Source organism: Triticum aestivum, chromosome 5A (assembly GCF_018294505.1).
Source record: "Triticum aestivum cultivar Chinese Spring chromosome 5A, IWGSC CS RefSeq v2.1, whole genome shotgun sequence".
NCBI classification, from domain to species: Eukaryota; Viridiplantae; Streptophyta; class Magnoliopsida; order Poales; family Poaceae; genus Triticum; species Triticum aestivum.
Window position 1 is genome coordinate 705,894,984 of NC_057806.1, and position 16,102 is coordinate 705,911,085.

General features: G+C 44.1%; 1 protein-coding gene across 1 annotated transcript; it reads left to right on the forward strand.

Annotated features, from left to right (window-relative positions):
- The first annotated feature begins 4,470 nt into the window (after positions 1-4,470).
- On the forward strand, positions 4,471-10,361 carry LOC123101853 (organic cation/carnitine transporter 4-like). Its single transcript, XM_044523118.1, has 3 exons — positions 4,471-4,837; positions 9,097-9,922; positions 10,010-10,361. Exons 1-3 carry the CDS (start codon positions 4,471-4,473, stop codon positions 10,359-10,361), a joined length of 1,545 nt encoding a protein of 514 aa, XP_044379053.1.
- Positions 10,362-16,102: the final 5,741 nt, after the last annotated feature.

Here is a 16,102-nt window from a genome sequence, read left to right on the forward strand (position 1 = left end):
GAAGGAGGGCTCAAACATCCGAACTTGTGGTTAACAGCGAACGCTCTGGCAAATTGACCTATTCCAGCTTCATGTTCTTAATTTATATACAAGGTTATTTATTAGAAAATGCTTATGTATGTTCCTTTGGCTTTCATACATACAAGTAGCTTGGTATTTTTCTCCTTCTTTCAATTCTATAAATAGTTTCCATGTTTGGCTGCAATCGCTCTTATACATACTGTAATGATACTTTAGAACTACTTAAATTATCTAAGCAGAAGCATGGAGAGATTTAGTTAATTGAGTACTAGAGCACACTTTCTTGAGGCCAAAAAAAAGCCTTTAATGAATAACAATTGATTTTAGTTCATATGCTTATACATGTTCCCTGAATTTTAGTTCAGCCATTTCGTGTATCTGTCCATATAAAAGAAATAGGGAAGAGTGCAGTGTTTCTGCTCCCGAGCTCATCTTCACCCGCCCTGACGGAAAAAAATCAAAACAAATTCAAAAAATTCCAATTTTTTTGTGTGGTAGATAAGTTTATGCATGAGGTGAGCTCCAAGTTTCAAGTCATTTGGACATCTGAAGAACTCTCAGCAAAAAAGACGAATTTAGGGTCTGTAAAAAAGTTCACTGTTCACACACTGTTCTGACCCGATACGTTTTTTTGCTGAGAGCTGCCCACATATCCAAATAAGTTAAAATTTGGAGCAAACCTCACGCATAAACTTATCTACCACACGATTTTTTTTGGAATTATTTGAATTTTTTAACATTTATTTTATTTTTTTCTAACCAGGTGCAGATGAGCCTGGGCACCGAATTGGGTTTTCGAATAGAGAAGTCCTATTATGTTTATTGAATGGAGAGATCACATGTGCATATGCTCCCACTATTTCTGATCATGCAATCTGGTGCCGAATAGAAGCATTTCATAAGCCACAACAGTTGGCATACAAAAAGTTAGACCAATTCACCTAAAATAAGAATCTAGCAAAACAGCAGAAGATTTAGAAACTAATAGAACTAAAATTCACCTATGAATCAAAAGAACCAGCCGAACAAAATATTCATTCCCATGAAGACATACAAAGTGTCTGATCATTAACTAATTGTTTGTAATATGGATTACCATGAAATACTATTAAATGCATGTTTTCGGTATGAGTTTACATGTAAAGCATCAAACCAGTAATTGAATCAATGAATTTGATCCTATTTATCCTATGGGTGCCCATGGAAAACTAAAATATTTTTTGGGTGACAAAATAATTTTCAAAACTATATACCCACAACATAATCCATTGGCAATATTTCTATAGTTTATGTGTTGCTCGACACTAAACTAGCCCGTGCGCTGCACGGGTTCACGAGTAGCATTGGTAATGTCTGATTAGGGATAGATTTATTATTTGTTAGTTTTAATCACAATTAACAATCTAATCAATTAAATTAACCCAATCCATCCAATGCGGCATCGTTCGTTCGCTACTCACGACAGCATGCCGCCGCAAAATCTCCATGCAGTGCGCCCGCGGAAGGACCTCCGCTGTACCGACTCTGCTGCACCAATGAGGGCACAAAATAAACTATTTTGGACGGTACGCAGTGCATTAGCTGCTTTGATTTTCATTTGATGAACGACAATGGCGAGGCGACGGACGATGCGGTGGCGATCAATGCGACGCACGCGTGTGATGGCCTCATGCGATAGCAAATGACACAGTGGACACCTGGGTGAACTCCATGAGCGTCCTTGCGCGGAGGCATGTGAGCGAGTGCGTCCACGACCCACATTGCCACTGCTCCCTTGGGCCGCTGGAGTGGCCCGGCAGGTGAGGCACCGCGGCAACGACGGGCCTGGTTCAAGCGCAAGGTGCGGATTCGGCGCTTGCAGGCCGAGAGCTTCCTGTGGAGGCGACTTGTAGCCTCTAAGTCTACAAGCGTATCCGGCCGGCGGCGAGCCTACACTAGCGTAGGCGTAGCTTTTCTACATCATTGTGTACATGCGGTGCAGGCCAACTTTTGTCACATGTGTTACAAGTTTGAGACTGTTCTTTTTACCGGAATGGCAGGAGTTCTGCCTTTTCATTATAGTGGGGAGTAAAACTATACAGAGTTGTCAAAAAAGATTGACAGCCAGGGAAAGGCTTTTGATGTGCTACAGTCTCAAACCGTTCTTTTTTTTCCAGCATCAGTACAGACACAAGCGCTCATATACACGCGCATACACTCACCCCTATGAACGCACACACGCACACCCTACCCCTATGAGCACCTCCGAAAGACTGAGCCGGCATATCATCTTGAGATTTACGAAGTCACCGTAGGCACCTCGTCGTCGACGGGAACGTCTCCTCCCACTGAAAGCGCATCGCCGAAAATTCTGAAATAAATTTAGGAATAATGCGAGCACCAGGATTTGAACCCTGATGGGTTAGGGATACCACTGTCCACCTAACCAACTCAACCACAGGTTGATTCGCGTCTCAAACCGTTCAGATGGATCATGGATGCCTGGTTTTGATGGTGGTGTCGACCAGTGGTTGGGTTAGCTGCATGGTTTTGGTAGACCTCGGTGCCATGTCCGCTGTGTCCCGATGTGACCCTCTTTTCCTTGACATTGTATGTTTGGAAGTTACTTACCACATAACACCATGTGGTGTGTGATCCGATTCTCTATATACTCCCTCCGTCCTTAAAAGAGTGTACTTCCAACTTTGTTGGAAAGTCAAACTTATTTATGTTTGACCGTATTTATACAATAATAGACCAACTTTTGTGCCATCAAATTAGAAGCATTAGATTCATGATAAAATATATTTTCGTCATATACCTATTTGGTTTCACAAGCATTGACATATTTTTGCACAAACTCAATCAAACTTTGAGATAGTATGACCCTCCAATAAAGTTGGAAGTACACTCTTTCAAGGACGGAGGGAGTACACTGTGTTCGTTGCTCACCTTGAGAATCGGAGTTGCCTGGTTTTTGGAGTACGTGGCCGATTAGTTCGTGAAGGCCGGCGTCGACTTTGGGCATTGCTGCAAGAAGGGTAGCATTGATGGCAACTGCGATGAAGTCGAAGCCACTGGCTCTAGAAAATAGTGATGACCATGACATTGCCGGAAGACTAGATTGAGTGATAGGGGGATTTAATCAAGCCACGTGTATCACGTGTGATGCATTAAATTCGGCAGCTAAGAGCTACCACTTTCGTCTTGGTTTATTGGTTCTCTTCGTATTTTCTGTCAAAATTTGATCATGGATTTAATTAACAAAATGTTAATGCATGTCACAAAATTTAGTATCATTGAAAACTATTTCCAAATGTGAATTCAATGATGGCCATATGCATCAAATGATGCAGAGGCCGGGGGTTTTAACCTCCTTTTTCAAAACAAATGTGAATCCAATGATATTATTTTTTATGACATGCATTAATATATTTTTAATTAAATCTATGGTCAAATTTTGACAGAAAGTACGAAAAGGACCAATAAACTAGGATGGAGATAGTAGCAAAGATACTAATTAATCAGGGTTGACTGTATTATCATCGCTAGATCGCTAGAGAGAAGTACTGATTGGCGAGGCGTCGTGGTGGCCGGGGGAAGGGGAAGTGGTGGTTTGGCAATGGCGTCGAGCAGTGCTGAGGTCGCTCAAAGTTTTGGCTGTGGTTCATGTCCGTTCAGCCTTGAAGTTTGCATTGTTTTTTTCTATCTCTTGCTCGCCTTCCTAATTGGAGCTGCCCGGTCTTTGATCTTTGGTGTATGTGGCCGGCTATTTCTCAAAGGCCCGCGTCGACTTCGTGTAGTAGTTGCGGGAAGAAAATCATCGTTGGCTTCGAGAAGAGTGATGACCATGACATTACCGGTAAGGTCGCACGTGCATCACGTGTGATGCATTAAATCCGGAAGCGAAGAGTTGGTGTGGTATCGTTTTTTTTTTGCGAAGGAAAAAGAGACGAAGGTATCAACCCAGGTGGACGACATTATCGCAGCCAGGTCGCTGGAAAGAAGTTAATGCTCGATGTTCCCACCCATCAAGTAGGTTATAAGCTTAATTCAGTAACAGTGGCTGTACAGAGAAAAACACTGGTTGAAAGCATTAATTGGTGGCCAAAATAAAATTGGTTTGCTAGCTGCTTCCTCCTCTTTCAAAGAAAAAAAAAGTATAGTTAGGTCTCAGTCGACTAAGGCATAACCAAGTGGCAGTCAAATAACATAACACATAAAAAGGGAAAAGAAAAACTCTAAAGAAAATTTTACATGAATCTTCACGTAAGATCTCATCAATATAACATCGACTAGGACTTGGTTAAATCTCAGTCGACTGATGTTTGACAATCCCGAAAAAAAAATGTAGGTGACTCGCTCCGCCTACAAATTGCACCCACACACCAAGAGCGCCAAGGAAACTATATATACCAGAGTATATTAGCATCACGCTCGCTCCGCAACGTACAGTACACGCACGCGGCCATGTCCACCACCGACGTGCTCCTCGCGGCCTCCAGTAGCGACGGCCACCACATGAGCATCGACGACGCGCTAGCGCGGCATGCAGGGGAGTTCGGATGGTGGCAGCTGCGGCACTTCGTGCTGGTGACGGCGGCGTGGACGCTGGAGGCGATGCACATCATGGTCATGGTCTTCGCGGACCGCGAGCCAGCCATGTCGTGCCCCGCGGGGGACGGAAGGTGCGGCGACCGCTGCGCCGGCTCTGCGGCCGGGTGGGAGTGGGACCAGGGGAGCGGCTCCTCGACGGTGGCCGAGTGGGGTCTCGTCTGTGGCGAGCGGTACAAGGTCGGCCTCGTCCATGCAGTCTTCTTCGTCGGCAGCATGATCGGTACGTACGGCCTTTCGTGCATGCGGTCTTCGGCAACATGGCCGTGAACTAATCCTAACTTTCCGCAGAAAAGTAAGAAAACACAACCAATTAAACTCAAGATTATTCGAAACAATTTCCCCCTAAACTTTGTTAGAGTAATCTTGAGTATTAGGTTAGTTAGTTTGTACGTGGTCTACTAGGTAGTCAACTAGGACGTGTTGGACCTAGCTTGCAGGCCATGTATTAGTGCTAGGAATTCTAGTTAGCACAGTCTGGCTGGAAATAGTATTGCCGTGTCCTAGTTTGAGTTTAGTGGGAGTCCTAGACAGAGTCGGTCCATGTGGTTATCGTGTATTCTCTCTGTCCGGTATGCAGCAGCCTATAGGCCACAGCCCAAGGAGACAGCTTGATCATGGGGTACATACAGACGCAGCCTTCTCCAATCGTGATCGCCCAGGCCGATCCCAGTTGCGTCATGCATGTTGTCTGCGTCCCTGTACTCCCTTTTCTTCCCTAATTTCCGATCACGAGATTGCCAATCCTAATTCCCGGGCCCTGATTGCGAGTCAGAGACACGCCGCCGCTTCGCTCCAGTGTCAGGCGCTCGATGCACTCGCGAACATGGGTATCGTCGGGGGCCTCCCGCCAGAGCAAGACACAAGCGGCCGTGAGGAATAGACCCACAATAGCGTACAATGAACTGGCTGGATTGGATCGGAATTGATCAATTAATTCGAATCAACGCTCCACGGATCAACGTTAACCTCCTTTCTATATCTACTAGTTCTATTTTTTTGTGAATCTATTCTCTAGTTCTTAAATACTTAGTTTCGATTGTTTACAAAAATAGTTTGTCAATTGGAGTCGATATTTAGAATTGTTTTCAATATCTGAAGCATAGAACATGATTAGTGTTTTAAAAACTAGCACTAATCATATACATTTTTGAGATGACACCAACATTATAAAGTTGGAATGATTGTTGACAGCTTTCCAGTAAAACCGAATTTGCTCAATTTGGATTAATGTTTGTTCAGATATCATCAAACAATGCTGTTGTACCAGAATTTTCTGATTTTAATTTCTAACAAAAATGAATTATCAGATTTTAGTAAATTTATGTTTTGCAAGAACTATTCTATTTCTATGAAGAACCAATTTTGAACACAACATGAAAGTTGTAGATAATTTCCTGCTTGATTTTGTAACTTTGACACGATTCAGAGTTCAAACTGAAGGGGGGAGATATATTTTTGGTTTCTTGTTGTGGGCAATAGCTATACACTTGTACATTTATTTCATAAAATCAACTGGCTAAATTTAAGAGACATTACACAGGGTTTTGATGCCAAAACATGAAACTAATACATTGATTATTATTTTCACGTTTGTATTAAGAGGCCCCAGCTTCAAGCTCCACCCTGGGTCCCCCAAAATCTCAGGACCGGCCATGATAAATTTTAGGACAAATTATGCAGTGGAGTAAAAATGCATTAAAAAGGTGCAAGCCACAATCTCTCCCATCTTTAATTACCCAACCCCCAATGAACTAAATGCATGTAGAAATTAGACTAGCCACAGTGGGGAGTAACTTAGAGTAGTAACATGCATATGTTACTAGTCTATATTACTACCTCCACAATGGGGAGTAACATATATACGGTGTCATGCAACACTTCACTTATTAAGTTGTAGACTCATTTTTGTCTTGGTATGTGTGATGTTACTCATAGTTCTAGTAACTAGCTGTGTTACCACATCACTCTCTTTCTTCATTAATTACTTGCCACATCATCTATTTTATCTAAATATGTGTGATCTTACCACATATATTACTCCCATTGTGGGTAGTCTTAAGGAGACCATGCGAAGAATGTTATTGGTCTTGATTACCGTCTGATGAAAGAGAATCATTTTTTCTACTTTAAAATGCATTGAGAAGATAAAAGAATACTCTTTTGTGGACAAATTTCAAACCCAAATGTACACTCTTCACCGGACGAAGGGAGTAGGCTTCTAGCACTAGTCCAGTTTGGACTTCGTGCAGGTCCAGGTCAATCTTAGGTCGGTTGCTTCATGTATATATATACATGAGGCCTACATGAGTTTTTGTAACATCGAGGAGAAAACCAGAAAAGAGAGAAAATGAGGAAAAAGAGAAAAAGAAATTAAGAGGAGAAAAGAGGGGCGTGACACGTGCCCTTAGCTATCAGTTTTTCGTGCATGTGTGTTCATGTGATTTGATGTGATCGATTGAATTTCCAACAAACATGACTTCTCATCTATTTGTGCTCCTCGTGATCTTGACCCGTTGAAGATTCACAGTTTGATGACTAACCAGCTCGATCGATAATATCGGACCAGATTATTCCCCTTCAATTTCAACCTGGTGAATTATCATACCAACTCAAGTATGTTATATGGACTACTTAGTCACGCGAACAACCTTGGAGAACACACCATCTTGTGAATTACACCATCCAGCTCCTAGCTCAATATACACGCTGACTGCATTATGGAATACACCATCCAATCCAACATCATGTAGGGACATGATCACATGGCCTCATTGAAGAGACACGGCTTCACCGATTTACCACCTCACATATTTGAACTTGATCCTTTCATGTAGATTCACGGACGACCCAGACACACTTCAAGTGCAACGGGTCCTCACAAAGAGGAGCACTTGGACACAAATACACAATGAAGTCCGATAGCAAATGCTCATGCATTCCTGATGGACGATCAATGACTAGATTGTTTTTCTTGACTAATAGATCATCAGAGGCTGTCTCAACTAACAGTTTGTCAGTGCTAGTGACTTTTGTCGGCAGAAGGCGGTATCGAATTCAATGTTGTTGTGTAGCGAGACACGACACTGACTAGACATGCTAACATCCTTGCACTTGAATCCTTTATTTATCGGGCAGCGCTATGCGTAGGCCCACAGATAAAGAGAAAAGATCCGGCACCTTCCTGAGCATTGGATGGACACGCTAATGGCCGTCCGAGCAATAACGTGTTTAGCCTCCCTTTGCAACATGGCTGGAGTTGCGGTATTTTCTGCAACAGAGGTCTTGTTGCAGGAAATAGAGGTCATGTTGCAAAAAAATTATGTAACACATAAATTTTGTTGCAGATTTTTTTTTGCGGGGCTGAAACATGGCCCTTTTGCAACAAGAGCATTGTTGCCATTACAACAGGCCCTTTGTTGCAAAAGCAAAACATCTCACCTCTAGCCCTGGGTTAGGGAGATTAGGGCGAGGACGCCGGCTGGTGGGAAGGACCTCTGTTAGGGCACGACAGGGCTGACCGCACCGTCAAGATCGACATCCGGCTGCGGCTACCAGGCGCAGTGCCAAGTCTAGGTACGTTCCTAGTAGCCATGGTGCGAGCTGTCCCAGGAAGATGCAAACCGGTGTTTCTTGGATCCCCTTGTTGTTGCTAAGGGTGGCAGAGCTCGCATGGTGCTGCAGAGGACGATGGCTAGTGCGACAAGGCCAGCACCGGCAGCCGCACGTGGTCGCATGACGATATGGATGGAGAACTTGGCATTTGGGCGGAGATGCAGGTGAAGGGAGAAAGGTAGGAGACAACGCTGGAGAGGATAATATTTTATGTGAGCGACCCTCGAGCGGTGTGTGATCCCCAATAGGATACATGCCACACAGGACATGTTGGAGAGACGGTCCCCACCAGGACGTGTTGGAGTCATTTCTTTGCAACTTGGTTTATGTTGCGATGTGTTTGCTCGTGAGTGCACCATCAGATCAAATCAGATACAACGACGGGAGAAGCGGTCGACGCGAGAGCTCGATTCTCTGGCTGAAAGCTCTGCCGAATAAGATCTTGACGGCCTTTTTCCGGCAACACACTTCGGCACCACTGCCCATAATTAATATGTTAAACAAGTAATGGGTATTTTCTGTCATCCATTGGTGTTGGTTTTATTTAAATTAGCAAGTTGGTGTTTATGCTACACAATTAGCCACTCATCATCTCTTCAGTTCCTCATACTATGCACACGGTTATTAGGGGGAAAAGACGGAAAGAACAGAGGATGACACTAATCGACGTATGCTTCTAAAAAATAAGTGATGATATCTGCATCGCTTCCTCTACACGGACCCCAATATTTCTTCACTAGGATTAGCCTAATTAGGAAATGGTTGGGGTAAATTAGATCACAACCCACACCTGGTTGAGTCTAATAGTTTTTTTATTTGTTTTCTTGTTATTATTTCATGAACTGATCATACTATGGCTCGTTGTAGGTGCCGGTGTCTTTGGACACCTGTCAGACTCTTTTCTCGGTCGGAAGGGGTCCCTCCAGGTGGTGTGTTTCCTCAATGCCGTTTTCGGCCTCCTCACAGCTCTCTCCCCAAACTATTGGGTTTATGCATCCTTCCGCCTTCTCACTGGATTTAGCGCCGGAAGTGTTTGCCTCTGCTCTTTCGTCCTTGCCACGGAGCCCATCGGGCCTTCCTACCGTGGTGCCGCGGGCATGTCCACTTGCTACTTCTTCTCTAGTGGCATCGCGGCCCTGTCTGGCATCGCCGCGCTATGCCAGTCCTCTTGGCGCCTCCTTTATGTTGTCACCTCACTTCCCTCTGTTGCATTCATGTTTTTCATCCTTCCATTCATCTCTGAGTCCCCGCGTTGGTACCTTACCCACCGGCGTACCGATGATGCAATGCGTGTCCTACGAGACATTGCTTCCAGTAACCGCAGAAGCTTCCCAAACAACATCACGCTAAAGCTCGACGATGAGGACGATATCAATAAGAAGGTTGAGCAGGCATCATCATCGATCCTAGATGTGTTACAATCGCGGACGACTCGTGTTAGGCTTGTGCTCTCGATGTCGATCAGCTTCCTTTGCTCAGTGGTGTACTACGGACTAAGCCTCAATGTGGTCAACATAAAAATCAACATGTACATTGGTGTCGTTGTTAATTCTCTCGCTGAGATGCCCGCATACCTACTCACTACCATGCTCCTCCCGCACTTCGGAAGGAAGCCGCTCGGCATTGGCACAATGCTTCTCAGTGGAATCTTTTGCACAATTGCCAGCCTCATTGCCGATGTCAATTCCATGAGGTAATCAAAAGCTTTCTTATTTGATATGGGTAGCATGATGATTTAGGGGGATTTTCTATATATAACTGCAATTTCATGTCACTCTAGGGTGGTCAGGATGGCATGTGGGGTGGTGGGCATCTTTGGGATGTCAGGGACATACAACCTGTTGCTAGTATACACATCCGAGTTGTTCCCTACGGTGGTGCGGACCGTAGCCATGGGATGCACGTCGCAAGCATCGCAAATGGGTGCCATACTAGCACCCATGGTGGTCTTGTTCGGGGATCGGGTGCCGTTTGCGGTTTTTGGCATGTTCGGTATCATCGGTGGGCTGCTGATGTTCTGCCTCCCAGAGACTATGGATAAGCCATTGTATGACACCATGTTTGGGCTGGAGAAAGGGGAGAAAGCGTCTAGGAGTGAAGAGGAAGTGTCAAAGGAAATCTCCGACTGCTGATCAATTTCATAAGAATCGTTGGAGCAGAAGATGTTACCTATGGAGACACATTGCACGCAAGAGAGAAGCACACTGATTTCCTCGTTTGTATTATTATTGTTTCACTGTGATAAATCTGAGGAAAATAAAATAAAATTTGTCATGTCCCCACAGATAAATGTTTTTACTTAGAATTGCATGTATATGCATTGTTTGTACTTTTTAAAATTTCTTTAAATATCATGGTAGAGATCTCTACAAGTGGTTTTTAATGCATAACTACCTATTTTATGTGTATGTAAATAGACAGTTAATTACAAATACAAGAAATTGCATTCTAGGATATAAAAAATATCTATGGTGGTGACAACACAGGGATTTCATCTATGGTGGTGCTCGCTGAATACCAAGTCTTGGATTCCGGGATGAAAATGCTGGAATTTAGTCTATTTTAGGCAGCCCAATAACTATTTCAGAAATTCCTAATAAATCCTAGAGGCCCACTTAGCCCATTTGTGCAAGGCAAGGGATACTACTAAAGTTTAGTCCCACATTGCTAGTTTAGTGGGAGTTGGACCTCCTTATAAGGGAGGTTCTTTTCCCACTTGTACGAGCATGAGAACAAGAGGGATATCCACGCCACGCCTCGCCACGACGCGCCACGGGTTGCGGGAATGAGCCGAGCCGATATCTAAATTTTTGCCACGCACTACGGGTATACGAAAGGTCACTCAGGAGCTGGAAAGTTTTTGCTATAGTGGATATTGAATACGAACGCTGCACCCTTCGGCTGCTGACTGTTCGTTTCATCTCCCGCGTTCCCTTCAGCTCCCGGCGCAGCCTCTCGCCTCCTTCTCTTGCGCCTATAAAAGGAAGGTCGCTCCTCTCAGAGAGACGCACCAGAATCTCTTCCTCCTCTCGCCACAAGTTCCTGAGCACTGCGTTGCTGCTACGTTCTTCCCCATCCCGTCTTGCGGCGTGCACCGCAGGTCGGGACAGTAGGCCTCCGAAATCGCACCTTTTGAGTCCTGTACGGGAGAAGGGTGATAAGGTTTTTGGGGAGCGCTCAACGCGACTACTGGCTTCTTCATCTCGGATGATCCGGTCGCCGACGACTACTTCCCCGACGACGACTTCTTCCCCGACGTCCACGACCTCCTCGACGACATGGCACGCGAGGACACCGACCCCAAGTCCAGCGCTTCTGTTGCTGCTGTCCCGTACATGTTCTTGTCTTTCCTGTTAAAGGTTCTGCCGCAGTTCCTTGTTCTAGTCCTTGTCCTACACATGATAGGTTCTACTTCATATATGCAACTAGTTCTACTGTCTGCTATAGATATGCTAGGCTATGGTTCATATATGCAGAAGCTATTCACCTTCTCTCTGTCAGAACGCGTGACTTGTTTTATCTCTATTATATTAGTCATGCTTTATCTAGTATTTCTGTTAATAAAATAATTTGGTAAATTGCTCATATTTCCAACAATCCAAAAACCTTATTATAGGCAATTTACCCCAAGTGGTTTTGCTGCTTCCATGAGACCTCCTATGTTTGAGGGTATCCACTATAAGAGGTGGCGCGTGAGAGCAGTCTTATGGTATCAAACCATGAGTTGCTATGACGCCACTCTCGGCAAACCTAAAGGAGAGCTTGATGCTCAACAGGCACAAGCTTTTCAGAAAATGGATACTCTGTTTAAGGCTGCTCTCTTGAGTGTTCTTGGTGAGAACATAGTTGATGCTTATGCGTCAATTGATAATGGAAAAGATATGTGGGATGCACTCGAGGCCAAGTTTGGGGTCTCGGATGCTGGCACTGAGCTGTACATCATGGAGCAATTCTATGATTACAGGATGACTGAAGAGCTCATGAGATACAATCATTTTCTAGAGAACTTGAGCACTTCAGTTGTATACTACCGGACAAGTTTGTTGCCGGAGGTATCATCACTAAGCTTCCTCCTTCATGGAGGAACTTTGCTACCTTGCTGAAGCATAAGAGGCAGGAGTTTTCCGTCCCGGATCTCATTGTCACTCTTGATGTGGAAGAAAAAGCGAGAGCAAAGGACACACGTGCTCGAGGTATTGAGGGAGGATCTAGTGCCAATGTTGTACATAAGCAGAACTTCCAGCCCCACAAGTTCAAGAACAAGGGAAATGCAAAGTTTGATGGGAAGAACAAGGCTGTGCAACACACGAACTTCAAGAAGAAGAATGGCAAGAAGAAAGGTGCTTGTCATGTGTGTGGGGATCCTGATCATTGGGCTCCTAGTTGCCCTAATCGCTATGGCAAGCGTCATCCTGGGAAAGGCGGCAAGACCGCTAATGTTGTCATTGGAGACACTGACATGAAGGATGCTGGGTATGGTATATTTCCCACTATTCTTTCAGTATGTCATTCTCCTGACTGGTTGATTGACACGGGTGCTAATGTGCATGTATGCGATGATATTTCCATGTTTTCGTCTTATCAGACCACAGGGACTTCAACCGTGCTGATGGGCAACGGTTCAAGTGCTTTTGTTCGTGGTGTTGGCACGGTCGATCTGAAGTTTACTTCGGGGAAGATCGTGCGGCTGAAGAACGTGCATTATGTCCCCTCCGTCAATAAAAATCTTGTTAGCGGATCTCTTCTGTGTAGAGATGGCTACAAGCTTGTCTTTGAGTCGAATAAATTTGTAATATCCAAGTATGGAACCTTTGTTGGTAAAGGCTATGAGTCAGGAGGCTTGTTTCGTTTATCCTTATCAGACGTTTGCAATAAAGTTGTTAATCATATTTTCAACAATAGTGAATCCAATGTGTGGCATTCACGTCTTTGTCATGTTAACTTTGGTTGCATGTCGCGACTAGCGAAGTTGAACTTAATCCCTAGTTTCACCACCGTCAAGGGATCTAAGTGTCAAGTGTGTGTGCAAGCTAAGCAACCTCGTAAGTCTCACACGACTGCGGAAATAAGAAATCTTGCACCACTAGAGCTCATACATTCAGATCTATGTGAAATGAATGGTGTGTTGACAAAAGGTGGAAAGAAATATTTCATGACGTTAATTGATGACTCCACTAGATACTGTCGTGTGTATCTTCTGAAGTCTAAGGATGAGGCTTTGAACTTTTTCAAGATCTATAAAGCCGAAGTGGAAAACCAACTTGATCGAAAAATCAAGAGGCTTAGGTCCGACCATGGTGGAGAGTATTTTCCAATGAATTTGATGCTTTTTGTGCGGAACATGGTATAATCCATGAGAGGACGCCTCCCTATTCACCTCAGTCAAATGGGGTGGCCGAAAGAAAGAACCGTACTCTAACAGATTTGGTTAATGCCATGTTAGACACTTCGGGTCTCTCCAAGGCATGGTGGGGGGAGGCGATATTGACTGCATGTCATGTCCTAAACCGAGTTCCCACAAAGAACAAAGAGATAACTCCATTCGAGGAATGGGAGAAGAAAAGGTTAAAACTCTCTTATCTGCGAACATGGGGTTGTCTGGCAAAAGTCAACATTCCAATTCCAAAGAAGCGGAAACTTGGACCAAAGACTATGGATTGTGTTTTTCTGGGATATGCTTTTCATAGCATTGGCTATAGATTCTTGGTTGTAAAATCAGAGGTACCTGACATGCATGTTGGTACGATCATGGAGTCGAATGATGTGACTTTCTTTGAAGATATCTTTCCCATGAAGGATATGGCTACCTCATCTAATCAGGAGATGCCTAGTTCATCGAATCAGGAACCAGTTACAATTACCGAACCTGCCATTTCGATGGAACACTTTGAAAGTCATGTGGAGGAGAACAATAAAGTTCCTACTAGGAGCAAGAGACAGAGGACTGCAAAGTCCTTTGGTGATGATTTTATTGTGTATCTCATAGATGACACTCCCAGTTCTATTTCAGAGGCCTATGCATCTGAAGATGCTGACTACTGGAAGGAAGCGGTTCGTAGCGAGATGGATTCCATCTTGGCAAACGAAACTTGGGAGAGAACTGATCGTCCTTATGGGTGCAAACCTATAGGATGCAAATGGGTATTCAAGAAGAAGCTTAGGCCTGATGGTACTATTGAAAAGTACAAGGCTCGGCTCGTGGCTAAGGGTTATACCCAAAAGGAAGGTGAAGACTTCTTTGATACTTACTCACTTGTGGCTCGACTGACCACTATTTGAGTTCTACTTTCACTAGCTGCCTCACATGGTCTTCTCGTTCATCAAATGGATGTTAAGACTGCTTTCCTAAATGGAGAGTTGGACGAGGAAATTTATATGGAACAGCCAGATGGGTTTGTACTAGATGGTCAGGAAGGGAAAGTGTGCAAGTTGCTGAAGTCTTTGTACGGACTTAAGCAAGCACCCAAACAGTGGCATGAGAAGTTTGAAAGAACTTTAACAGCTGCAGGCTTTGTTGTGAACGAAGCTGACAAATGTGTGTACTATCGCCATGGTGGGGGCGAGGGAATTATCCTGTGCTTGTATGTTGATGACATACTGATTTTCGGAACCATTCTGAATGTTATTAAGGAGGTCAAGGATTTCCTATCTCGTTGTTTTGAGATGAAGGATTTAGGAGTGGCTGATTTCATTCTGAACATCAAGTTGTTGAGAGACGATGATGGTGGGATTACATTGCTTCAATCTCACTATGTGGAAAAGATCTTGAGTCGCTTTGGCTATAGTGACTGCAAGCCCTCTCCAACACCATATGATGCTAGTGTGTTGCTTCGAAAGAATCGAAGAATTGCTAGAGACCAATTGAAGTATTCTTAGATTATTGGCTCGCTTATGTACTTAGCCAGTGCTACAAGACCTGACATCTCTTTTGCTGTTAGCAAATTGAGTCGGTTTGTTTCAAAACCAGGAGATGTGCATTGGAAAGCTCTAGAAAGAGTTTTGCGTTATTTGAAAGGCACTGCAAATTATGGAATTCACTACACTGGGCATCCAAAGGTGCTTGAAGGGTATAGTGACTCAAACTGGATCTCAGATGCTGATGAGATAAAGGCCACGAGCGGTTATGTATTCACTCATGGAGGTGGCGCTGTTTCTTGGAAGTCTTGCAAGCAGACCATCTTAACGAGGTCAACAATGGAAGCAGAACTCACATCACTAGATACAGCTACGGTTGAAGCAGATTGGCTTCGCCGGCTCTTGAATGACTTGCCGGTTGTTGAGAAACCTGTACCGGGTGTCCTTATGAACTGCGACAATCAAACTGTGATCACGAAAGTGAGCAGTTCAAAGGATAACATGAAGTCATCAAGACACGTTCAGAGAAGGTTAAAATCTGTCAGGAAAATAAAAAACTTCGGAGTTATCGCGTTGGATTATATCCAAACGTCTAAAAATCTGGCAGATCCTTTTACCAAGGGTCTATCACGCAATGTGATAGATAATGCATCGAGGGAGATGGGTATGAGACCCACAATATGAGTTGTTCACAGTGGTAACCTATTCTTTGTGATCGGAGATCCCACGAATTAGATGTGGAAGACAAGCTGTTGGCCAACTGAGAGGAGAGTATCCTTACTATTCACAATACCACTCCATGAAGATGCAATACTCTCCTAATCTGCATGGCGGGTTGATGTACATCTTAATGTGTTCTAAGTGGCTTACTTAAGCAGAGATGTTATCCTGCAGAACATCTTTTGAAGAACACACCTATATGAGTCCGATTGTCAAACGTTGCAATCTATGAGAGTAGGGTTCTCTCTAGTAAACTCATGAAAGGTCACGGAGTATGACACATAAGCTCCACCCGCGG